The 25,318-nt window shown below is 39.7% G+C and overlaps 1 protein-coding gene across 1 annotated transcript in view; it reads right to left on the minus strand.

Annotated features, from left to right (window-relative positions):
• Positions 1–17,965, minus strand: part of lrp8 (low density lipoprotein receptor-related protein 8, apolipoprotein e receptor) — a 166,082-nt gene extending 148,117 nt beyond the window's left edge. Inside the window, exons 1-2 of the mRNA XM_062424911.1 lie at positions 17,899–17,965; positions 16,739–16,864 (exon numbers count right to left, since the gene is read on the minus strand). Coding sequence (XP_062280895.1) covers positions 16,739–16,864; positions 17,899–17,965 — 193 coding nt within the window. The remainder of the gene's footprint in view (positions 1–16,738; positions 16,865–17,898) is intronic.
• Between the last annotated feature and the right edge of the window lie 7,353 nt (positions 17,966–25,318).

The following is a 25,318-nucleotide window of genomic DNA, read 5'->3' on the forward strand; positions in this document are numbered from 1 at the left end:
CCCTCACAACTAATTGCCATCTCTGGGAATACATTATAATATACTCACACACACACACACACACACACACACACACACACACACACACACACACACACACACACAGAATGCAGGAAACTCTTCATCACTGGGACACCAGTATATGCAGGCACACATACACATAGAAAGACTCATTAACCAACACAATCTACAGTCTCTTCATCATGGTGACACTAACTGTAGACAGCAGACATACACACTTACAACAGAAACAGATATGGCAGAAAAAGATTTTTTTTAAAAAGGCTCCCTTAGCCATGTATGCACATAACTTTGCAGCCTTTTTCCAATTTGAGCCCTTTTTTTTTTTTGGTAAATTCAACACTGATTTCAATAACATTGTGACTCTATGAAGCTGATAATAGCTGCAATATTAACTTAATGTATCTCCATTAACAGTACTTTTTGTGCACAGTATTTACTAACAGGAACTAACACTGGGGTTAGGGTTGGTCAAAGCTGTTAAACCCTCTTCCAGTAAATGATGCCTGAATGACTCAGTCAGTACAGTAAGTGTCAGTTGAGGGTAGGGAACATGATAACGCACATAGACATAGAGACGTTACAAAACAAGAACATCCAGGATCTGGATTCACCTGTTTGAAAGCCTGACAAATATACAATATCTCCTTTGAACTTCCTGCTGTATTTTCCAGTCACATCTTTCTTCCTCCTCCTTCCTCTTCCTCCAACCCAAACAAAAATCTTTCTGCACAGAGAGGGTAATAACCAGTGTCTTCCATAGTACTGGTGGTAATGGAATTTCAATGATGGAGGAGGTCAATGTTTTTTTGTGTGTTTTTTAGAACAAACATCTCAAATAACAGAAGCATGACGCTCTCTAAATGCCATTTCATGCAGCTTTAATATACTTTACTTTCTGCACAGCTCCTCTGAGAGACTCCCTTGAGGTGAGCGGGAACATCTGTGCCACAAAATTAAAACGTAAGAAGCAAGCTTGGCTGTAACTCATATCTGCTGTGACGAATTGTTTTTATCATAGCTGATAGAGAGATGGACAGAGAGCCAGACACACAGACAAACAGAGATGGTCTCCCACACACCTACAGGTGGACGTTATTGAGCAACGCAGCCCCATTTATCAGTTTAAAATCAATCAATGGATCGATTTCTATCACTGCACAAATTTTAGATTGAGTCTAGATAGCTGTCTATAAGTGCTGGAGCTGCCAAAAACAAGGGCACACATACACACACATATTTAAAGGCAAACCTATGCAAACAAATGTAAAATAAATCTGTGTGTCTTTAGCTTTCACTCCTTACCCCAAAAGATGCAACGCAATCACAGCGCTTCCACACATGAACAGCTTTACCTCCTCTGCACATTTCTTGCTGTTGATTAAAAAGCATGCACCAGGGAGAGAGGGATGAGACAGAGCATGGTTTAAAATGAAGGGAAAGGAAAGAGAGACAGAGCGAGGGAAGGAAAGCAAAACCAACTTTTGTAGGGAAGTCTTGTGTCTCACTCTCAGATTAAAGAGAGATGCACAAGGTAAATAAAGGACCTAAGCAGCGGACTGCAGCCAGAAATTTAGCCTACCTCCCACACAAGTACATATGCATCCAAACACATGCACAACCGTCTCTTCTACTTCAATCGGTAGAGATTTAAAAAGGCATATCACAAATATAAACACATACATAATGTACTAGACAAACAATGAAACAGTAAATGGAGCAGGTCATGAAACCAACAGCTTTCTCTGAAATACTGACATACATACCGAACAGGAATATTAAGAAATACTCTGGGAAATAGATGGTGTTGTGAAAGCATGAATGAGAGCTCTGCCATGTACAGCATTTGTATTATAAATGTCTGTACAACACAAAAGAAAACAAAACCATGACACACACAAATATAGAGCATGTTGAATACAGATGTAATGCTTGCTACCATATGTGCAGTTAACACAAATAAATTGACCTAGATGTATGTATCATTTGTAGTGTAAAACACACATATATAATCACATCTCTACAGTTATGCTATTTATGAAACACCCACACATTCATACGCACACACACAAGCACAATGCCGTCATCTCTTTTATGGATTTAGGGTGGCAATTAAATGAAACATGAGAGCAAGCAAATGATTAAAGATTTATCTGCCCAAGGTCCCCCCCCCCCCCACACACACACACACCTTCTACTACCATGACCATCTGGGGATACAGGAAGGAAACCATTGATCTCATTAAAAAAAAAACTCTGTACAGATTGCCACTGTAGCCCCCCCGACACACAGACACACACATGCAGAGCTAAATACACACTACACACACACACCTCCAACTGCATGTTGGTGTAATTTACTAAGTGAGGTATAAATGTGCCATTCATTGAAATCAATTAGCAGGGGGTTGATAACTTTGAACACATCTCCACATGCCCTCTTGAGACTTGGTGCTGCTGATGTAATAAATTATATCAACAAAGACTTACAGATGCGCACGCACACACACACATACACAGAGTCAGTCCCTATTGCTTCCTGTAGCAGCATCTTATAGAGTTCACCCATTTTTGCAATATTTACCAACACGATAGAACAAAGGGACAGCCAAAGAAAAAAAAAAAACTTTAAACAGATTGTGAATGAAAGTGGTTGTTAGTATAGCAGGAAAACATCATTTTGCCAAGTGACCCGAGATCAGGTGTTTGTATGACTGCCATTGGCCGACAACAGCCGCTCCTAATTAACATGATAGAATACTGCCAATTGCAGATTTAGCTCTGGCAAGCAATGAAAACACTTCACATACCAAACATACGTATGTACATGTGTTTTTTAAACTATGACCTATACTGATTTGAGAAAAAATAAATCAATAATTTTGATAATAATTTAACCGTTTAGCTCAACTTGATTAAACCAAAAAATACACAAACGCTAATGGTTCCAGCTTCTTAAATGTGACAATGTGCTGAAATTCTTTGCTTAATATGACATAAAAATACATATTTGGGATTTTGATGCAATTCTAAAATATAACCTTGAATATTTTTCTCTTGTTTCAAACTTTTTCTAGACTAAATGATCTTTAGATTAGTCAACAGATTAATTGTTATTAAAAAAAATAATCTTAACACCCAATTGTTGCAATCCTACACAAAACCTGAGAAGGGTACAGTAGTGAATAGTACAATTAAGAGTGCACTAGTAATATTAATAGTGGTGAATTTCCATAGTGAGGAACATTGCAAAAAACAGAAATGACCAAAGATGCATTTTGGAAGAAATCTAGAGGATGATTAAAGTCATAGTTCTTGCAACAGAGTTCAGCTGGTTTCTGATATAGATTATAGTAATCCATATATGAAACCAGCTGTTGTTGATGTGCGAGACTATCTATAATTTTCTTATCTGTCCATGCCGATATCACCAGTCCATCAATCTCCCAATCATGTAAGAAAAGACAATCTATTTTACCCTCATATCACATGCTCGTTTTCATGTATCTGGCCATTTCAGCCTCTGACATACTTAAGTTATCCAACTTTAACTCAGCCTTTCAAGTTTAGAGCATTAAACATCTGTTTGTCTTTCATCTGAAGTCTTTAACAGGTGCAAGCATCTTTTGATTAGAAACGGATCGCTGTGTCTCGAGTGTGCTCAGATGAAAACAGTCATGCTCACGTACAGAAATGCAAACGCACAATTATGCACCAAATGTTTCTTTGCATTACAAAACTTATCCTGAAGGGTGAAATCTTCTCCCGTCTTTGTTTTGTGGCATTTAACAAATTGGATTATGGGTAAATGAAGTCTGGGCCTTTTGACAGGAAGACATTGTGCCATTTCAATATTCATGACTTTCCGAAGAAGCCAGAAGTGAATAGAATTAATCAGGAAAAACTGTGAGGGGTCTTAATTACGGACGGCAACGTGAGACTGTCTCTCCCTCCCTCAGCCCATCGCTGGTAGAACAAAAAGGCAAGTGGCAGTAAAATTGCAATTATTGAGCACTTAAAGTGAGAACTGAGCTCATGCTGAGTTGTGTCAAAGGACAGGGGCAGTTGCCTGAAAAAAATAAAAAAAATAGACAGTCATTTTGTTGGACTATCACAGACACCTTATAGTAAGAATCTATTTATGAATACCATTTTTTGCAGAAACTTACATTAAACTCCTCTTTCCCCGTCATGTTTTGTCTTACACACAGCCACCAGTTCGGGTAACCTCTTGAGTGAAAATGCTGGTGAACCGTGTAAAGATGTGAGATGTGTACAAGTAAGTAAGACTCGTGACCATCTTAGAAAACAACATGCTGCCTGCTTTGATTGCCACTCACCTTCACTCACCTCTCTCATTCACAGTCAGGGGGATCAATACCTTAACACAAAAGAAAAAGGACATCGTCTTTCCCCACAAAATAGCCTTTCACTTTTGCTATTTTGGGGGAGCAGGGGTGGTCCACTCTGACAAAAACTTGTTTATAAAGTCATATTCAAGTGACAATAGACTTCGCACTTCATATAATTTTAATATGATTCCTCAACAGATGGCTAATCAGGAGCCTCTAACATTCAAACACCAGGTAAGTGCTGTGATGCTCCCCTTCAATTCATGTTTCGTTGTAGGATGTGGGAAAAAAGTGCAATGTAAAAAGGTACAAAGAACATCTCCACAGACTGTCAGGATTTAATTAAGCTGTCTGATCATTTATGAAAGCATTATTACGCAGAGCGAAGTGGACCAAAGCAACCTTGTCAGGGCAATGAGAGGTGGAATGCTGCCAATAAAGACAGGAAAAACATCACAGTAGCAACACCACGGGCCAATTACACTAAACTACCGCCTCCTGTCACAACTGGGTCACTGGGTCTCTACGTACATGCAGAGTGGAGTGTGTGTATGTGAACATGTTGTGGAGGGTCTGGTTTGGACGTGTCATAATTTAATTTAAAAAATAACTCACGAAGCATACTTCTATGTTCGACCAGCTTGGACCAACAAATGTTTAAAAAGGTGCTTGGGGATGGAGTAAGAAGGTTAATCAAAAATGTTTTCCTTGTTTTAAATCACATTTTTTTAAAGTTGTTTTCTTTTTACTATGGTGAGATACAGAACATAACTAAACCTGAAAATTTCAAGCTAGAGAAATGTATTTAATTCTTTTTCAGTTTTTCTTTGTAACTAAATGCAGAATTTAAGTGTCAAAATATTTCATATTGGCACAAATATGAAATAGATGTAAATACGCGTTTATGTGAAGGCAGATAAAGTGATAAAAAACAAGAATGCAAACGAGTATGAACATTCTTCCAAAGAGTATTCAACCCAACAGCATAATGTCCTTGTTCTACATTCAAGGACACAGCACTATTCATTATGCTCACACACACACAAAACGGATTGTCAATGCATATGTTTAAGTGCGATTTTTTTTTTGTGTATATGTGTGCGTGAGCGAGAGCGAGAAAGGGAGCCTCTCAGGGTCCATTGAGAAGGCGTCACCCTGCTTCCAAACCTTCAAGCGTTGCTTCCAATGACACATAATAGGGTGTGGGGGTGGAGGGTGCAGAGGAGCAGAGGGCACACAGAGAGGGACACTCGTCATTGGTTAAACAGACTGAACACATGCCAGGAGGCAAAAAAGACAAAACAGACAGAGACCTTGAGGGAGGCGAGGATGGAGGGACAGGACGGAGCAGGAAAGGAGATCTGATGAAAATCTACTTTTCTTAACATCATAACAAGCACAGCAGATAGAAAATCCTTTCTCAAACTAGAATCTGCTGGCTTTTTCTCTACATTTGGCTCATCCGGTCAGCGTTAGCATCTTCAAACTGAGTGTTGAAAGCTTTGCATAGAAGCCAACATCCGCAATAGCTGAAGTACAGTTTGCACGTCATTATGTCCCAAGAGACTCCTGATGCTTCTCCAGCAAGCACAGCACATCAGGGTTTTTTTTTTTTTTTTTTACTTCAAACACACTTTCAATAATTCCCAGATCATTACTCCATGGAAGGAGGAAGGGTATTTTATCGGAAGTTTCAGAGGATAATCAGGAAATGTTTTTTTTCCTGCTCAATCAGCAGTGGGAAAAAAAGGTCCTTAACATTGGTTTCCTCAGTATTTCCTCGTCCTTTAATCTCTCTCCAGCCCCTTCATGTTGACATAGTGCACTGTGGTAATGATGCATGCTGCAGGTAGAAGCGTTACATCAGCGGTGTGTGTATGTATCCGGAAAACACTGGCTGTGTGTGTGTGTGTGTGTGTGTGTGTGAGATATTTTCACACCAGCCTTCTTTCTGATTACTGGTATTACAGAGCAGTAGCTATATCATCAAAGAGTGATTTCCCCCATACCACCTCCACCTCTCCACGCCATCCTGCAACGAATGACAAGCAAAATCCCCTCAAGGTAAAAATACCCGTTCCCGGGATTAGGTGCTGGCAAGGCGGTGTATGAAGGAGATATGTTGTGTGTGTGTGTGTGTGCGCACACGTGTGTAATCTATGTAAACAGCTTCATTCAAAAGACAGGTGTGGGGAAGGGGATGAGGAGCGAAAGAGAGAGTAAGAGTGAGAGTGAGAGAGAGAGATAAGGGCTAGGTTAGGAGAAAATATAAAGCAGAGAAGAAGAAAAAAACTTTTCCTCAACTTCCTTTGTTTGTTGGTTTGTCGTGTGCTACATAGTTACTGACAGAAGCAACTTCAGTCATGGTCCACACATAAATTAACCATAAATGTTTTATGAGAAATTATCCTTGAATTCAAGTTTAATTTTGTTGAAGAAAGCAATGACTTCTCACTATGCAGAGAGATTTAATAGATCCTGATTGGAAACAATGGTGGCTTTAATTCAATATTTCACTGGCTGTGATTATGACATTTACAGTAGATGATTAAAAGCCCTGAATTTCAGCTTCTGAGCTTCCGATTTGTAAAACGGCAGCACAGTCAGTGTTATTACGATTTATTTTTAGCATTTGTATCAGGGAGTGTTTTATTCTGCTTAATGATGCAGATATATAAATTTGACATCTGAGATTATATGTACTTTCCTCCCTTTTTTGACACTTTCAAAGTCTCTTTTTTTATAAATTCTGTCGCTCAGCAGGTGTTGGGAACAAACAAACACAAAGACACAATTTTTTACCAACACACAGGTACACACCAAATTTGCCAGAACCCAAACTCCTGCTTTTACCGAAATGATTTACTGCTTCAGTGGCACGGTGGGTGGAAAATTTCCTGTTTTATTTGACAAGAGGCAGTGAGACACGGTAGGATCTAATGAATCAAACTGAACAAGCCGACAGTTTTCTGGTCGTAGACAGAGACAGAGAGGACAGGAAAGAAAAATGGTAGGCAACACAAAAAGAGAGAAGACGAATAAAAACAGAGAAAGAAACAAATTAAGGAAGAAATGAAACAGAACAGGGGAAAGACTTTGAGTTATCATCATCAGAAAAGTGAGCCAGACTGAACTCCTGAACTTTCATGTAAAACTTCTCATGAAAACTTTTGACATGCGGCACTCAAGGGCTCTATCTCTGCGTCAGCCCAACAGACTGGTATTAGCAGCCATGTTTTATTCATCAGCATTCTTAGTTGTCGTTTCATACACCGCTCCCTGACTACGTATGCCAGGCGACAGAGAGAGAGAGAGAGAGAGAGAGGTGAAAAACAGGATTACAGCAAATGTAAATAATAAAATGGAGGCACATGAAGATATTCGGTTAATCTGTGCCGGGGATTAATGCCATGATACCCTGTCAAACAGGGGGGGGGGGGGGTAACAACAGCACAACAGAACAACACCAGGCACAAAGAGACACACGCGCATGACACTTAGCTAACACATGCAGAAGGGAAAAGGGATTGTAATGTTATCGGAGTTTGACTTTGAACCATAAGTGACTTTGCAGCAGAGCAAAGCAGACAAACAACGTAAGGTAATCTGTAGAGAGCGGACGAGCTAATTCTGACAGAAGACAGAGGGGAGAGGGAGGGAAGGATGAGGGATGAAGAGAAAATGAGAAAAAAAACAAAAGTATTGAATACAAGACAGGAGTATAACTTTTAGAAATAAAAGCATCTTGCTTTCGTCTTTTGTGCACAACGCTTCCGTCAGTCCATTGACGTCTCTCACTAACTCCTACTATCTCTGTTCACTGAATGTCTAACCTTGAATTGTTTATAAGCATCCATTACTTTTCTGCCACATTCATCAGGCCAGAAGCACTTGTGGTATGAACAGAGTCACCCACATTGTTCCACAGGTAAAAGTAGCAGCGATGAACACTGCTTTGTTTATGTGTGTGCATCTGAGAAAGTGAATGTGAGTGTACTGTAGGTGTTATGGGCAGTAGAGCTCAGCAAAAATCAATATTATATCATCATATGAGACTAGATATCATCTTAGATTTTGGTTATTGTAACAGTGATATGGCATAAGTGATGTATTTTCCTGCTTTTAAAAGGGTGCATTACAGTAAAGTGACTTGCCTTTATCCTCTTAGTCATAATATCCACATTACTGGTGATTATTTATCAAAAATCTCATGGTGTAAATATTTAGTGAAAACACCAATATGGCACCACTACAATATTGTTGCAATATCTATACTGAGGTATTTGGTCCTAATTATCATGATATTTGATTTTTTCCATATCACCAAGCTCTAATGTGCAGTTTGACTAATACGTTATCAGTTATTCTCGGTAAAATACTCTATATGAATTATCTAACACTTTTTTAAAAACAGGATTTCAAACTGCAATCACTTCATTAAAGTTTTCACATTTGCTTTTTCGAATTCAAGTTGTAAACACAACACCACCGTATCATTATCAATATATTAAGATGAAATGGTGTCCAGCACACACAGAGCAATATATTTATTTCAGAGTCATGTTTGAGGACAACAAATGAATTTAAGTCCATTCGTTTTTTTGGTCTCCACCCACTTCTGAGGGAAATATCTGGCTCTTTAGCTTCTAATCGCTCCAGTATGTTCACCAGATAATGACTAACTTTTTCTGTCTGCCAGGCAGGAGAGGGTTAATCAGAACCGCTCACTGAAAACAGCAGTTTGCTGCATCTGCAAACAACATTGGTGAAATCAGCGAGAGTGAACCAAAACAAGCCATAAAACCAAAACAATGAGCTGAAAGATGCTAAAATGCTACGTGGAACTGAGAGGGTTATCACTACAAGCACACTGTACACTGATCCACTGTTAATATAAAAGTACTGATTAGAGCAACTTTAAGAAGTGATTAGTATAGTTCAAGCCAGTACTCTCAGCTGTAATTTCTGCTTTTATCAAAAGACAGAAATAAACTTGGCATCATTCAAGCGTACCAACTAATGAGTGGTACATTAAAATATTGCTGGAAGAAAATCGACATTTCAAAGATACTTTGTACTGTTATGTGATGAGTTTGTACCATCCCTCGAGGTAACAATCCAAAACAGAAGCCATAAAAAGCTTGATATTTTAAAAAATGTTATCAATCTGCCAGTTGGCTGATTTGATACTTTCTCAATTTCCTCTATAAAGGAACCCAGCAGTTGGGAGTGAAAGTAAAATCAAAGAAGGTGTTGCAAGAAACAAAAAAAAGGAGAAGTTTTAAGAAAATCTTGTTCTGTTAATAAGAAGAAGCAAGCAGTGGAGGAGATGGACATACAGTAAACAGCCAAAGAAATAGGACAATGTGGCTGTTTTGTATTCTATCAACACACACAAACACAGAGAAATGCATCCTTAGGCAAAGGAAAACTCAGTAATTCCTTCTCTGACACGCTCACTACTCACAGTACAGATTCTCACCCGCTGAGACACTCGCTAATTGGATTAGAAGTATGTAGATGGGCAGTGCACTCTCACTTTCCCCTCTGTCACACACACACACACACCGTCTGCTGCCTCCTCGTAGCTGTGCTGTATTCCATACCCCTGCCCTTCACGTCAAAACAAAGGCATTGCTCCAAAGGCTCAGAGAAAAGGCAAAAGACGGAAAGATCGGGATAACAGATGCAGGAAAAGGAAGTTAGATGAGAGCAATAAATAGCAAGTGGGCAAGAAATGAGCAAGACAGATAAGATAGATGGACAGAGAGAGACATACAGAGAGAGCAAATGCCTCAGGCCAGCACTGACCTCAGCTAAAATTACCCTGCTGCTGTTTTGCACCACTGCACCCAACACCTATTCAGCATACCAGGTATTGTTAGCTGGTAAAGCATGATACAGTATCTGACAAAGGTGATGCCCTGGCTCATTTTGGGCTTGTTATTTGTCAGAATAGTGTGCTGCATGTGATAACATGTCTACTTGATTGTGTTTAATATTGTATCTTTATGGAATACATCATGACACACATAATTCATCAACAAAGCGCAGAAAAATAGAGAAAAGCGTTATCTAAAATAAGAAGCCTGATGTTTATTTGTTTTAATTTATTGGTGTGTGCATGAAGAACTATTATTTATTTTCTTGCTTTTCCTATTGAACAACCAGGAATTTCACAAACTGTAGTCATTACCTACCATGTTCCCTTAATTAGGAGGCAGAGAAAATAGTTCATCATTAAAAGCAGTTTGTTTATTTAATGTGATGATTTACAAAACTCCCACACAGAACTGTCAGCATTGCAGAGCCTCAGCATCTAGCTTCAGGGCTGCCATAAGTTCCCATTTCCTAACTTTGCACAGAATTAGTTTCCCACAGTCATCTAACATACTATAGTGTAACTTTGAGGGTTAGTGTAGGGCAGTGGAGAAACTGATGTACAATGGAAATATTTTAAGTTTTTTCAACTGCAGGCATTCATGGCGCGCTTGCAAAAAACCTGAGGAGTAAAGAGCGTAAAACACACAGCACTCAGAAACTCAAAAGCAGCGAGCAAAAAGCTTCACTCTCATTCAAAACAATTACAAAAATCCACCACAGGCTGCTAAAAAGTGCTCTGTCTGATCAGGGCCTTAGGGTCCTGTTATAGATTTGTTTGCCAAAAATCCACTAAGAGCCTGTCGTCTGCAGCTCTCCATCAAACATCTCACTGTGGCTTTTTCTACTTGTAATGTTCAGCTCTGCACTATTTCTAACTGATCTGCTGAACACATAGCTTCAAATATCTCCAGATTTTGTGTTGACTTGTTTTTATTGAAGAATAGCACCGCTAACGAAGCTCCGCTAACGAAGCTCCACTAACTCAGCGATAAACACATGGAAGCGTTTTCATCGGCAGTAACGTAACACGGCTCTTATACAACTGAATGCAATCAGGAAACATTCAAATAAGGCAAATATCCTAAAGTACAAATAGGAACAGAGCAGAGAAATTTCAGATGCACGTGTGTTGGTGAACTAGGAGGGATTTTTCTAAAAGGCTCATAATCAATCTTATCAATATTTATTTGTATTCGCAATAAACCTGCTCTCAAGGTACCGAAATTTGGAACATATTGATATAACATAAACATTTTTTTAAAAAGATACTCGATAATACCAACATAATTTGGACGGTATCCCTAAAAGTACAGAGTTTGGTCTCCAACCCTAATAGTCAAATTAATTGCTGAGATTTGGGAACTTATTGCTACATCAAAGTCCAGCAAGGCGAGAAACAGGCGCAGTCACACAATCAGACAAGTTGTAAACAAGCCAACAATTTGGCCTGATTATAGAAATGACTTGGGTGAGCCTATCCAAAATGCCTGTAATAATCCTTCATCGCATAGGAAAACTGTCCAAAACTAACAAAATGTGACCCAAGTTGTAATAAACTCAAATGATCATCATTGTTCGTGTCCTATGTGTTGTCATGTGTCCGTAAGATGCTTTCTCTCCACACACAAGATGAAGAACACAAATCCCAAAGTGCCTCAGTCATCACAGAACACAGCAGAGGGTCTTTTTCTCTGGAGACTAGTGCACTGCAGCTGCGTCCACCCCTCACACACATATTAACAAAACACATATATGCGCATGCACACACACAGACACACCATATCCTTAGTCCAATACAGAAAACGTACTGTGTGTGTATATTTACTTATGTTTAGAAATAGTATACCTGTTCAGTGTTAGTGTTGACCCCATTATTCAAATAGTTGTGTGTGTGTTGTCCCTTTCAAAGCAGTGTGTCTCTCATTTTAATCTATGCGAGTGCTGCCTTGCTACTACACACTCATTGTGTGTATTTTTGAGTAAGTGTGTGTTTGGGTATAATTGATTAAGCTACTGGTCCCCTTGACCTCATACTCCCATTAGAAGTCTGACCCCAGCTGTGCTACAGAGAGCAGTGTGTGTGTGTGTATGTGTGTGTGTGTATATATGTCAGCAGGTGACAAAAATGTGTTTTTGTGAGCCTATCAGTACAATGCCTTTTATGCCTGAAGCGCCTCTCTGCAGTCTTATTACGGTGTCGTGTGTGTGTGTGTGTGTGTGTGTGTGTGTGTGTGTGTGTTAGGGTGTGACAGAAAGAGAGAGAGTCTCACACACTCACACACCCACACACACACACACACACACACACAGAGTAGTGGCGTGTAATGTGTTGTGATGTCTCCTCTATGGGAAGCTGGTCTCAGACCGCTGAGGAGACGCTCCCCTTCTTAGACCTGCTCAGACTCATTGTACTGCTGCGACACACACACACACACTACATTTACGCACAATGACTACAACAATAACTCTCTTCCCACCCTATGTATTCTCCTTCCATCCCATCTTTCTTTTGAATGCTGCAAAAAGGGTTTTTTTAGGGTTCATTTTGGGTTCAATTACATAAAATTCATTATCCTATCAGTTATGTTTTAGCGCTGTGTTTATCATCGCTAGTGAAATGTTTTTACAGTGCAGTATGACCAAGGCCATTTGGAGGAGAAGACTCTTTACAGCGACGTTAGAGGGAGAGAACAATTAAAAGCTAAAATGAGATTGAAATATGAGATGATTTTTACAGTGGCACTTTGGATTAGGCATGTTTAAATCCACTTAAATCCACTGTAAAATGATAAGGCCTTTTTTTCTGTACGTTCCTCAAATGAAATATAGGTCAAACAGAGACGTGCAGAGGTGGAGAGATGCCGTTTGTACGCATAGGCTTACATGTGTGCAGCAGTGGTGCGTTCACTACAAAGAGAGCACACACATGCACAAAAACCCCACCACAACCATCACCACCACTTTACCGTCTCCCAGGGCAACAAGAGTGGAATCTACCAAGAGGCATGTTGAGAATGGAGGAGAGGGAAGGAGAGGAGCAGAAGGAGGAGGAGGACGAGGACGAGGACGAGGACGAGGGAATGAAATAAAGGAGAGACAAGGTATAAAAGACAACCCAATCTACCAGGACTTATTCTAATACAGCTGCTAGAGGGGGGATGCTATAGGGTTAACCCCTGCTGTAAGAGGGCTCCGTGTGTGTGTGTGTGTGCAAAGACATGGGTGATCTGACTTTTACTGTTGCAGATACTCACATATATACAAACAGAGTTATATCCGGCCTGGATGTATCTAACATACTCATGTCTGGTGTGTTTAGATGTACATCCTTTCCTAAACAGAGTATAGAGGGATGACATCAACAAAGTAACAACACGACTCATTAATGTAGTGTATAGAGTTGATGTCACACCATGTTTCAACACTCACATTTCCCAAATGATCTGATTAAGTCAACCAATTCCAGTGGTTTACTTTAGACTTTCAAATTACATAAATTCCAAATCAAATGCACCCATGTTGCAAAGAACAAGTGACATCTATTTAGACATTTAACCAGCCAACCAAGTGAGTTTAGATGTCTAGTCCAGTAGTGTACAATTTTTATCTGGTCAAACATAAGAAATTCAATATTTGGGATTGTCCAATCAAGTATTTTTGGCCCTGATCCTGTTCTGAGTCCTATAAATTATACTGAGTCCGATCCAATACTTATATTTACCTGAATACACAGTTGCAGACACTCAATCTACAATCTTAAAATTAGATAATTTACTATGAAATGTATCCAAAAAAATATTTGTGCCACAGATGCTCAATACATAGCAAAAATAAGTACAGACATAGCAGCAGAACTTACGTTATGTTGATTAAATATGTGAAATAGCATATGTAACCTGGTAAATTTGGCACAACTTCTATTTCATGAGCTACATTTGCTCCAAATACTGAAAATCCTGGTTCAAAACCATTGAGTTGATATGCTTTAATTACCGTTATGACATTAATGACAGTTAAACTGGGAGAATGTGACTCCTGAAAAACTGATGCGACACAATTAACGAGAGAGTCAGTCCACTTGCAATTGTACAGTGATGTTAGAGTGGAATTTCCTCACTCAAATTATTTTTGACTGTGCACAGACACTAGCTAATACGGTCAGCACCAGCTAAAAAATTGAAGCAGCTATCTGAATATTTGTACACACGAATGCTATCATTGCATTCATTAATATCAAGGTAAATGTGACAAATTGTCATGACAGATCTCATTATCCAGCCATGACTAGTCACTGTGTATTTTCATTTTGAAAAGACTAATGATAGCCAAAGGCTGCAGGATCGTAGTCTTGGAGGGATGTCAATGTAAGTCATATAAAGCCTTAATTACATGACACCTTTCCGAAGCCTAATGTGCCCTACACCACACCACCAAAAGTGAAGCAAACTTGTTTGTTGGCTTTGCGAAGACCAGCCTATCCCAATTCAACAGCTCCTCCTCTTTCCATTTGCCCCCCTACCCATTCTCCCAAATTATTTTGTTCATATTTTCTCACCAGTTCTGTTCTACACCGTCCTGTTCATTTCAAACAAACCTGCCCCATCTTTTCTCCTCCTCCCTCTCTACCTCAGTTTCCTCCTCCTCCTCTCTGCTGAGCACTGCTGGTGATATTGGGTTTTGGGGAGGGGGCACAGTGGCAGTGCTGGCATCTGCTCGAAGGGCTGGCATGCTGCCAGCCACTGAGCATCACTCCGGCAACCAGAGTCACGCTGTTGGATTTATCTCCAACCAACCTGTCAGCTGATGCTCTTTGTGGGCGTAAGACGAGTGGGCATAGCCTCTTTGGCATTCGCACTGCCAAGGTGCCCACAGGAGATTTAAAAATGGGGGGAGGAAAACCCCTTAGTGGGTGCTACAATGCTGAGGAAGTGAGACGGACAGGTTTTTAGAAAGAAGCACCCAACTTCCAACACAGACTGAGGGTTGGGAGCAGTCAGAACAAGACGGGTAGGAAGGGAAAGAGGCAGCGATGGACGGATAATGCAAAAGAGAGTATAAGGCACAGCAAGGGAGAAAAAAGTGGATAAAGGTAGACAAAGAGCAGAGGAAGAGACTGAGAGAGTGACAGAGAAGCCCAGGAGGAAAGCACAACCACATCTGAAGCAAGGAGGATATATAGCAAAAGAATGAGGAGAGAAGAAAGAGGCACATTTCTGCCACAGACAAAGTGGCTCAGTTGAAAGAACAGTCTGTCATCTTGCGGTTTAAGTACCATTTCCACATTCTCTTTGAGCAACACTTACACCAGACAACAAAGTGAACCACACCTGTCAGAGGGAAGAAGAGTTCATTAAAATCTAATTCCACTTCCATCAAGTATTGCCCACTAAATGTCCAATAATCCCAATCAGTCCCTCCAGTCAATGAGACTCGCTTGTTAAATGTCACAGCGTTCATGCGGGAAACTCCCAAGATATTCAGCGGCCAACACCACAGCGGGCGTGCATGATGAGAGAGTCTTGGGTTTGGTGTGCTGGTGCCCAAGATAAGCGATGAATCAATTGGCCACTAATATAACCATTCAAGCAATTAGTACCATGACAAATTTATAAGCCATGATTACTCGGATGGTTGTCCGTGCAATTTCCTGAACTGAGAGGATTCAGAGGCAGTTCAACCGGTATCGCATGATATTGGTCTTTCATAATATGATATTTGACTCACAATAATAGTATTTGCATTGTGCTATTTTACACCCCAATTACAAAACAGCCTAACCACAGAAACATAGGCGCCCTTGAGAACAGAAAAGCAGCCAGATTTTAAGCAGCCATATCTAAGAGTCACAGTACTGGCATTAGTACGTGCTGCATTACTCAGCAGTGAGATGTCATGACACGTAACACCACATTTTTATCACCCTTTTTCAGATATCTGCAGAGCCATTATGAGCAAACCATTATGAGACAGCATAGCACGGTGAACTGTCTCCCTGATAACAGGAATGACAATATCTCTACACAGCCACAACAAGTTAAAGTTAATAATAACAATATTATGAAATGGCCCCGCTGTGACCCAGTGGGGCCAAAGCTTTCATTGTGCCAAAGGATTTCTTAGGAAGTGAAATGAGTAAGAAATGAGAAATTCCTGTAGCCATGTGACCTGACCAGTGATCCAGGATCAACATGTCCTGCACTGATGTTAGACGGACTAACAACTGAGAGGGAGATTCCAGTTGGCAAGTGAAAGTAGCTTATTCTGAGTATAACTTCATCCACAACATATCAAAACAGCACAATGCAGGCACATATCATCAAATGATACGTAACATCTTATGTGTGTCAACTTCAGAGATCCGTCACACACTGAAATGTTTCGGAGTCCTTGTCCGAGATGAAGACTCGTGTTTGTAACATGCATGACACCCAGGTCCATGTGGCAACAAACACAGGCACCATCAAAAACTGCGAGCTACTTACGACAATTCTCCTCGTCGCTGCTGTCTGAGCAATCATCATCATCATCGCATCTCCACAGGGTTGGGATGCACCTTCCGTTCTTGCACTGAAACTGCCCGTCTTCACACTCCGATTCTGTATGAGTTCCTATAATGTCATAAAAAGAAAAAGACGTCAATAAACAGAATGGGACACTTTTTTATCGAATGAGGATACAGAGCAAAACATAATGTGATTCAAACACTATAAAGTCACTTTTAAATCACAAGTCACAACCATATCCATTCAATTTCCACAAAAGGGGCTTTTGTTAAGACTTTGTCAAGAACAGCTGATTTCAAAACAGAGTTAAACTACAGTCACTATAAGCTGTTTTCACTGTTGTTTTCCTTCACTTTTTCCTGCATATACATCATAGACTGTAATTAGGACAGTTGCCACGTTTCACATATGCTTTAAAACAGATTACATATGACACTGCTGTTATCAAACAAGTCATTATTCCCTGTTTTCATTACTAAGGCTTGTGAACTGAATAATCGCTATGATTTGCTCTGAAATCTTCCACTAGATAGATTTTATTCCACAGGAGTTCATCAGCTTTTCACAAATTTTGCCATGACTACATTTCTCTGTTTTGTCCCTTTAATTGTGATTCATTCTGGTTGGTTTGCTTGTTTGTGTATCAATAGGCTACTTTGGTGCGACCGTGGCTGCTTATAGCTACCACCCTGCTGGCACTTTAACACTGATGAGAAATATTTTAAAGCGTTTATATAGCTGCTGCAACAAAAACACCAAACACAAAGCGCTGATATCAACCTACACATTGTGACCACATCACAACACAACACACTGCCTTTCCTATCAACCTACTGCATTTAGACACGTGTTGGCTTGGCTGCACGGATCTTTTCTTCCGTGTATTGTCACCTCACGTCACCGCGGATCGCAATTTGTCAGGCGGACTAAAGTGGCGATCCAGGTGTGTGTGCAGCTGTATGCACGCTTTGATGACTGAAGTCTTTGTGAGGCACATTAGCCCAGCACTTAGGAGGACGCGGACTACAATGAGAGACAAGTCGTTTCTCTGTGGGCAGCGATCCCCCTCCAAAAAAGCGCTGCTGCCCGTCCGTGATGCGATGCAAATGCACCTCCTCGCCAAAAGACAAGTGTCTTACCTTTAACGCAATGGAGCTCCATGAGCAGCAGATGTAATAGCACAAGCTTCCCGACTTCTGTCCACATCTTTAGATCCTGGGGGGGTCTACAGTTGCGTTCATGCAAGTGAAAAACCACTGAAGGATCTCCAACCTCTCACTCGCTTGTATATGTGCTCCTCTCTCTCTCTCTCTCTCTCTGCTCGTCAGTGTGTGAGTGTGTGTGATCAGCCTGCCTCCCTGCTTTCTCTGCCTCTGCCTCGGCTGCAGTTTGAATCGGTGACGCTTTATGGGCGGGATATCTAATGATGGTGCCTGCGGTTAATGTAGTCGGTTGAAAAAAAGAAAAAAAGTGGCAAGAAAGTCAAAGTCATATCTGCAGATACAGCTGAGTCACGTATAGTTGGCTGTGATTGTACAAAAAAAAAAAAAGAGAGAAAGAGAGGAAGCTGATGAGATTTGCATGCAACTTTGAAGTTTGAGGAAAAGCTCCCTACCCCTCTCATATGTCCATTAAATACAAAGGTGCAACCGCTCCAAAGCTTTTTAAAAAGGTGTTTAGCATTAGTTATAAATTGGCAAGTTAAAAGTTAACGTTTCACTTTTTTTTTTCAAGGCTGTCTTTTAACATGAATTCTGAAATAGGGTTTTCTTGCCTTAATCATTCTTCTTATCCATCTCTTCATAATGCATTTACAATGTAAGTGATGGGGGCCAAAACTACAAGCTTCTTTCTGTGTAAAAAAAACTATTTAAAAGTTTATCTGAAAACTAATATGAAGCTTTAACAGTCCAAATGAAAAAGTATCGTTCATGGTTGCTGTCTTTTTAGTGACAAAGTCCCTCTTTTGGTTAGGCTACTACACATCCTCCACAGCTCAACAGGGACATGCTGTTTGAGGAAATACAAAGAGGACATTTCATGCTTAACACGCTAAATGTGGCAAATCTCCACTTGATATTACAATTCAGACTTCGGAAACCCTTAACATCGTGTGATTGTAAATGTGTTGTCTCTATTAAAAACAGCATAAAACCTAAAGAATACACTTTTCTCTCTGAAAGTTTAATTAAGGATTAATGAATGAAACATAGATTTATAGTTCAAAAGTTAGGTAAAAGAGATTAATTATGAGGGAATACTGTAAAGGGTCAGAATATGAACAGTATGTAACGGTTAAATATTATTTAACCTAGGAACGTAATATATTTTTTCAGAGGAGCACATTTAGTAGCTATGTAGGACTGGAATGAGACGTGGCCTATATGAAAATATATGCAGCTGTTAGGGCTTGGTTATCCATGCAAATGCATTATCTATATGTCAAGTTTCTGTTTCGTTTTATTGTTTTATGCTCCCCTTTCATTCTCTCTGTCTCCCTCTGCCTGTCTCATTAGTCGTGTCATTTAAATGTCACATTAGAAATTGCCTTCCTTAATCCAAACATATGTGTAAACAATAACATTATCACTGCTGCTCTGACACTCCAGCATACCTTGAATCTGTTGCTATGGGAAATGACAAACTATCAGAGAAACATGCAGAGACACCAATGGCTATGTAATACTTTATCTTTTTTGGTCACACTGCCTCAAATAGCACCATATTTATTTGCACTGGAAGGCATTTAATAAAGGTTGCTTTCAGTTCATGTTGTTTTAAACAGTTTAGCCACTACAATAACATTTGTTTAAATGAAAAAAAACAATCTCTGGTTTGTCTTGTTTTTTTGCAATATAGCTCTGACTGATTTCAGTTGTCAAGAAAACATTGTTATTGGTAAGAATAATCATAAAATTGGAGGGAGCCAAGGACCATCATTTAATGAAACATAGTTGTGGGCATATATTGGTCATATCTACAGAGATACCTGCAGGCGGTGTGGTGGCCAAACGTATTGTATGAAGAGCAGAACTTGAATTGAATGAAAAGTGTGTGCATTGAAAGGGAACACCCAGGTCTGTACTGCTGTACTATGCAGGCGGAGCTCAGTTTTGATTTGCTGCAGTTCAGCATGGTTCATGTGCATGAAATGACTTTAACACATGAATAATGAATAAAACTACTGTATAAATAGAGAAAAAATACACAATTGCCTCTTATACATTATTCAATAAAAAAAAGTGTGTGAATGAAACATTAAAGGACTGGCACAGGTACAGAAAATGCTCAAAATAAGGCTTTGCATCATTTCCACATTAACTGCTACCTGTGTTTGTTGTTGCAGGGTTTCCCCTCAAGGGAGAAGTACAACACACAAGGAAAGTCCAATGTTATTGTTACAGTCTTTAAATCACTTTATTCAAGATTCGTATTCAAAAGAGTTGTATTGTGCAAATTTGACTTTGAGAATATGTTGTTTGATGTGGATACTGTACATATTCAGTAAGTGATGGTGTGTCCACTCCTATTCAGTCTGTTACTAATATTTTGCAATATGAACCAGAAATATTAATATGTAAGTAAGTACATAAGTAAGATTTTATTTATATACCCTTTAAAACAACTTTACAAATAAAAAATAAATAATATATGTATTATACTTGAGATAGAAAAATAAATTACAACCCTTTTGCAGGGAAGGCAAGTTGGTAGAGATGGGATTTGGGAAGTTTTTTTAAAGCCTCTTAAAGACTCAGCTGATCAAACAGAGTGGGTGAGATTGATCCACAGGGATGGGACCCTAAAAGTATATTCATCCTTGGATTTGTAGTGAGAGTAGGGTATAAATAAGAGACCTTGGTCGGAAGACCTGGGTTGAGTCAGGATGCAAAAGTTCAGAAATGAATGAACAGGCAAGACCATGTAGGGACTTATAAATGATAATTAGTATCATAAAATCTGTTCTATGCTTTATTTGGCGCCAGCGAAGGGATGCAAGAATTGCTGTGATGTGGGATCAACGGTTGGCAGTCTGGCTGCAGCGTTTTGCATGAGTTGCAGGTGGGACAGGGCTGCTTGACTGAGACAGGAGAAAAGAGCATTGTAGTAGTCAAGGCTTGAACAAATTATTAGGAATTTAGAAATTCTAGATCTCTGATTGTTAGCATTGATTTGATTTTAGGGATGTTCCAGAGTTGGAAAAAGCAGGTTTCAACAAGCTTGTTTATGTATGAGTCAGAGTTCAGAATTTGGTCAAAGATTACAAACATTACTTGATGATGGTTTAACATTGAAAGCCGATACAGGGTTTCACTTCAGAGACAAACTAATTAGGACCTATAAGGAGAAGCTGGAGGAATTGAATGACATCCATTCCTTAATAGTAGCCATGCAGTCATGGAGGGTACCTAGCTGCTTGTCATCAACGTAGCAGTTGTGAGAAATGCAATTGAACTGACTAACCCTGTTGCCTAGAGGTAACATGCAAAGTGAGAGAAGAATTGGACCAAAGATTGAACCCTTCGGGACTCCACAGAGTATACGGGCAGTTAAAGACAGAAAGTTGTCCATGACAACCTGAAGCTTCCTGTCCGAGAGCAGAGCCAGAGATACCCACCCATTTATTTAAACATTCAACAAAGATGGAGTAATCAATAGTACCAAAAGCAGCTGTTAAGTGAAGCAGGATACACAGCCTGAATGAGGATGTTATTTGTCACTCGTTTCTGTACTATGTTAAATTCCAGTCTGGCTTGTCTGGACTTAATTAAAACATTGTGTCCTTCAATGAATTTAAGGAACTGTTTTTGAAGAATTTTGGAGATGAATGGTAGTTTTGAAATGAGTCTGTAGTTAATTGGTTCGGTTGGATGAAGGGCAGGTTTTTTTGTTGTTGTTTTTTTAATAGGTTGGACACACACCATCTTCAAATCATCAGGACAAGTGTCAATGAGTTTGTGCAAAGAGATAGTGGAGGAATCAGACAAGAGAGTAGGACAGTAGAGTGATGAATCAGAGGACACGGTTGCAATGCTAGAATTAGATTGAAAGTTATTGATTTTATCAACAAAAGAAGACAAAACATTTTCACAGTTTACTGGGGAAGAGGCAAATACAGTATGTTGGTAAGGGTTTACAAGCCGGTCAGTGGTTTTAAACAGGAAACTAGGATTGTGTTAATTAGGCCTGCAAAGTAGGCAGCTCTCCTTTCTTTGATATTTTGGTTGAGCATGGAATAGCAATTCTTTCAGACGGAGGAGATAGACCTTTAGTTTGGATTTCTTCCAACTACGCTTCACTCTTCTGAATACCCTTTTCAGATGACAAATGTTGTCATTGATTCAGGGGCAAGAAAACTTACAGAACCCATCCAGCTATTAACCAGGCCCGACCCGCTTAGCTTCCGAGATCAGAAAAAATCGGGTATGCCCAGGGTGGTATGGCTGTAACAGCTGGTGTTACGTTTGAGTTGTGAACAATATGATTCATGTACTGTATGCACAACTACTCTACATGTATGTTGCATCATCTCTCATCCATAAAGCCCAGAGGATTACACCATGTGTGTTGTACCTACAGTGCAGCCCTGCAGTAGGAAGGAGCTCAAGGATGTTCATGAATTAGAGCAGAAGAGTGACAGCAAGTTTTCGGTCCAGACTCAGCAGACAGCTGCCAGCAGCAACGTGCTGAAAAAATCCTGAAAACCCCACCAATATGTAAATGGATAAAAAATCTAGATGCTTGAAGTTACTGGCTTCCTTCATATTGCTGCATTTTTAAAGCAAGTAGTTGGTTTGAGAAGAGAGAGGAGAGAGAGGATACTTATATTGCAAAAGGTGCACCACACTGTTGGAGAGGCTTGGAGACTGCCATGTTTATGCACTATAGCTAGTCAGCTGTTTAGGCTTTAAAGGAGCACCTGAATTTACAATCAAATTTCAATAAAATGTACATGTAGTATAGGGTATTTATATCATAAAGATGTGGAGTAGGAAAACCTTTTGGTGCATCCAGATTTCTGAAAGTAAAAGTCCTATTCATTGTCTGTTTTCTGCAGAGACAATATTTGGTAAATACCATAAGGTTAAAGGGTTTCAGAATAAAGGAGGAGTAAACTGCAGTAGACAGTATCTGGTTCCCTGTCTAAAAAAATATGTCAAAATATGAGGCCAGAAGTCAGTTATGACTCCCAAGCAGCATCTGTGCAAGTGAGATTCAAGCTAAAAAAAAAATTATGCTTGCTGCAAATGGTGACAAAAAGCCAAAGATTATGTTTTATACTAGGTAGGTCAGAATCTTTTCTCCAATTGGTTTATTTTCCATATCATCAGTGCCTGAGGCTCATGGGCATCACTATAGAGAGCAGTCCACCACATGTTAATGACAGAAAAGACACTTTTTCAGATAAGAAGTTCAAATGATTTAAATTGTTGGCATGAACACAAGCCTATATGTAAAATGTTTGGCTCTAGTGTTTCCATGTTGAGGAACATCAAGAATATGAAATGAAACTTTGAAATAGCAAACTACAGTGGTAAAAAAAAAAAAAGAACTTAGGTTGAATCCAAATGTCCACCCTCCGGACTTGCGGACGGAGCCTTTGTGGACTTCAGTCACATGTACCATGATGTGTTCACTGTCATCACATCACGTCTATGCAGGTGCTGGGCCACAAGAGGATAAAATGCGCTCTGAGATGGGACTGAAGACCTCAAGTGTTTCCATGGAGATGAATTGAACTTTTTAACCCTGTTACTCATTTCAAAGTGTTTTTTTTAAACGGCTCTTTATGATTTTGATATGTGTAGATCTGCTCTACAGCGTTCAGTGAGATTTTCCCTTTACATGAACTGCTAAAAACTGCATTAGTGTATATTCATATTAAATCCTCAATTTATGACCTTCACACTGTAGACGCACAAAAAACAACCTTTTCACATCTAGTTTAGCACATAGTAATAATAATAATAATCATAATCGTAGTCATAATAATAAACGCATCCATGTTATGGATTCACTGTGTCAACTTCTACAACAAATATGATAAAAACAAATATCATCAAAAGTAAATATTTTACACAGTCTGTTATTATTATTATTATGACAATTATTATTATGATAGATTTTCTATTATTGATAATAACAACTGCTGTGGATTGTGGGAAATTTCTTTGCAAAGTTTGGTCAAGTCTGCACCTCAAGCACACACTCGAGAAGTCTGCGGAAAGTCCTTTGGAGCCCACCAAGTCCATGAGCCTGCAAGTCTGGACATTAGGATTGAGCCCCACAGATCCATGTGACTCCTCGCACTAACATGAAAACTATTCTCACCAGTTCACTTAATTGCTGTGTCTCTGCTTCCAGAAGTGGAGATATCCATGAATGCAATGCATTTTCCTGAATTTATCAGTCAGGAAAACAGTTCTAAAAACTGAACAAACTGTACAACAGGGGAGACATTGTGCGTGGTCTGCCATTATGTCTGAGGTGCAGCTGAGCAGCAGTGAAATTGCAGTAGCATACTGTCATCGTGTTTCTACACTCACATTCAACTGGTTCTGATTTTTATCCCTTGAGGTCAATACTGAAATTGTGTTCATCTTTCATCCTGCACACACAGCTGGAGCTAACTCTTGCATTCATCTTTGCCGCAGGAGAGTGAGTGAGTCTGACTGAGACCTTCAGACCTTTAAGATGATTACTTTCCTCTTCTGTCCCTTTATATTTCTCTCTCCCTCTCTTTGTTTCTGCCTTTCCTAACTGTCTCTCAGTCTGCTTCTCCTCCTCTCTTTCACCCATCATCCCTCTCTCCCTCCCTTTATCCATCCTCTCTCTCTTTCTGTCTATCTCTGTCCTGAGACAGATAGTGCTGTCGTTAGAAGGCAACAGAGCCGGTGGTCAGCAAAATCTTCTGTCTTTCCCGTGGAGCATCGCTGTATGTGTGTATGTGTGTAGTATATAGTGCTGGGTACAAGACAGGCGAGTCATCTGCTTGCCTCACAGCTTGTGACCTAAAAACAACAACAAGTCCTCCTAATTAAACGACCACATAGATCGTTTGTACCATGCACTCCAGAGCAACCCATCGGACTGTTTCAGAACGACCCATTGGAGCGTAATATACTGCTTTCCAAAACTGTTACAAATAACTGTTAAAAAATAACTAAGTTTAATGGCAAGAAAACACTGTCGTTAAGGTCTGTTTAGATTTAGGCACGAAAACGACTTGGTTAGGGTTAGGAAATAATTATGGTTTGGCTTTAAATAATCACAGGAAATGTGGTTAGTTCTTCCTTAAACTCTTCATGATGGCATCAGCAAACAGCGGGTTATGTTTTATTAAAAAATGTCTCAACTTGTGGTTGAAAACATGACACTTAAGGTTTGAAATGGGAAGTAAACAGCAGTTGAGGCAGGAAGTGTGCAGTGGTCTCCTGGAGCTAAGTCACCTTTTTATCTGGCCATCCACCCAAATCGCCTTCTCCTAATAAGGAAATCATATGAATTGTGTCTGTATGAACTTACTCAAGTCATAATTACTATGGAGGCTAGATGGCA

This window comes from Scomber scombrus, chromosome 8 (genome assembly GCF_963691925.1).
Source record: "Scomber scombrus chromosome 8, fScoSco1.1, whole genome shotgun sequence".
NCBI classification, from domain to species: domain Eukaryota; kingdom Metazoa; phylum Chordata; class Actinopteri; order Scombriformes; family Scombridae; genus Scomber; species Scomber scombrus.